This window comes from Amphimedon queenslandica, unplaced genomic scaffold (assembly GCF_000090795.2).
Source record: "Amphimedon queenslandica unplaced genomic scaffold, v1.1 AMPQUscaffold_6566_Cont21476, whole genome shotgun sequence".
Lineage (NCBI taxonomy): Eukaryota > Metazoa > Porifera > Demospongiae > Haplosclerida > Niphatidae > Amphimedon > Amphimedon queenslandica.
Window position 1 is genome coordinate 1 of NW_003553143.1, and position 1,897 is coordinate 1,897.

A 1,897-nucleotide genomic window follows, 5' to 3' on the forward strand; every position below is an offset into this window, starting at 1 on the left:
ATAGGAATAGATCCACCTGAAATCTATGCTGGTGATAATACACTAAGAGTTCTTCAAGAGTATCAGTTCAATTGCTCATCTTCTAATATAACCAGTCTTATATTGGGCATTAATATAAGGAGAAGAGTAGATAAAACTCGTAAACTATATCCTAGTGTCCAGGTCTTTAGACCTAATGGCAGCGATGAATCAAACACCTATTTTCTTGTGACTGGTAGCGAGAGAACTATTTATTATTCTACCTCTAATATCAGTACTGATACTGAAGGGTATCAATATCCACTCAATCCTCCTATACCAGTAATGAGTGGAGACCTGTTAGCTGTATCACAACCAGAACTGACAAGCAGTGTTGTTAGAATCTATTCTACTAGTACTAATGGCATCAGATTTGTCAGCAGTCAAAACATATCCATTGGGTCTTCAACTGTTGATTTGAACGATTCTGTTGATGACCAGTTGATATTAGTATATCCAGTAACAGGTAAGACACACACTCACTGTATCATTGAATTATTTTACTATCATTAGATGGATACTGTGTTAATAGTGCCAATTCAATCAATGCTTCATTTATCAAAGAGAAAGCACTTGAAGTACAAAGATCACAAGCGATTCCTGACAAAAAACAATTCCTTTATCCAGAGGTTAAGTTCAAATGCAATGGATTAATTTTAAAATGGATTTTTGGAGGAAACAACAACGATTGGGAACCTCAGAAGCATAACGAATTACAAATATGGCGTCAAATAGGCAATACTTACACTAAAATAGGATATAGTTTAGTTAATGCTAATAAAATGATTAATACTAATCTCTATGAGTTTATTCCTCAGACTCCACTGCAGTTCCAGGAAGGAGACATATTTGGCATTTATCAAGGTGATGAATTTCTCTATGACCAAAAGTATAATGGCCCAGAAAACTTACGCAGCAAAGGAAAAGAAGACCTTAACTCTTCTCCACAAACAATTAGTAGAGGAGAACTTATGCTTAATCATAATGATTTCCCATTAGTCACTGTGGAAATAATGCCCACAACTAGTGCACAACCAAACAACAAGGTTCTAATCACTATTATATCACTAACTGTCCTATTGATATTAGCTGGAGTGCTTAATGTTACATTGTTAATTGCTATAACTGTTTATTGCATAAAAAGAAAAAAGAAGGGAAAAACACATACTAGGAAATCTCCAAATAATGGCAGTTTGAATAACTTAAGAGTCTCTGAAAATCTTGCTACTTCTAATCCTTTATATGACAATCCAGATGGTATAAAAATTATATATATTTTATAATATTCACATATGCAATGTTAAATTTTAATATACAGGTGTGTATGAGCCAATAATGCCAGTTCCTTATCCTCAAATTCCTTTACCTCCAATACCAAATGATGATCAAGACGTAGAGCAATACAGACAATTGAATGGAGGAATTCATGCAGCTGAATTAGTCCCTACAGCTGTGTCTCCCACAGTGAGTGACCACAATTAATTGGATTGTAAACATGGAATGCAATTATTTGAATGTTTTGAATAAACAATTTTTTAAATGTTTATTTTTGTTGCAGCATGCAATTGAAAGTGCTTATAGTACATTGGATAGGGATGAGCCCAATGCTGTGAGTTAGTATATACACTGAATATGATATAATTAATTATAATTGTACTTTTAGTCTGATGAAAGAGACCAACTAAATTTTAGTGCTACAATTGAAGAGGAACATTTAGAACTGCATGAGGTAGCCTGCAAACATAAACCCAAGTAATATCCAATTTGTACAGGATGAAGAAGATTTGCTTCTTAAAAGTAAACCAGAGTTTTTCATTGAAGAGCCTGATTACTGGGAACCAGAAGAAGACTGTGTTAGCATATACAAACAGTTTTCAGA

At 33.8% G+C, this 1,897-nt stretch overlaps 1 protein-coding gene across 1 annotated transcript; it reads left to right on the forward strand.

Moving 5' to 3' along the window:
- Positions 1-8: 8 nt before the first annotated feature.
- On the forward strand, positions 9-1,770 carry LOC109592011 (uncharacterized; the record flags this gene model as incomplete). The annotated part of the gene is made up of 5 exons (XM_020007590.1): positions 9-484; positions 532-1,275; positions 1,337-1,482; positions 1,577-1,627; positions 1,682-1,770. Coding segments are annotated over exons 1-5 (1,211 nt in total), but the record flags the coding sequence as incomplete, so codon positions are not given.
- Positions 1,771-1,897: the final 127 nt, after the last annotated feature.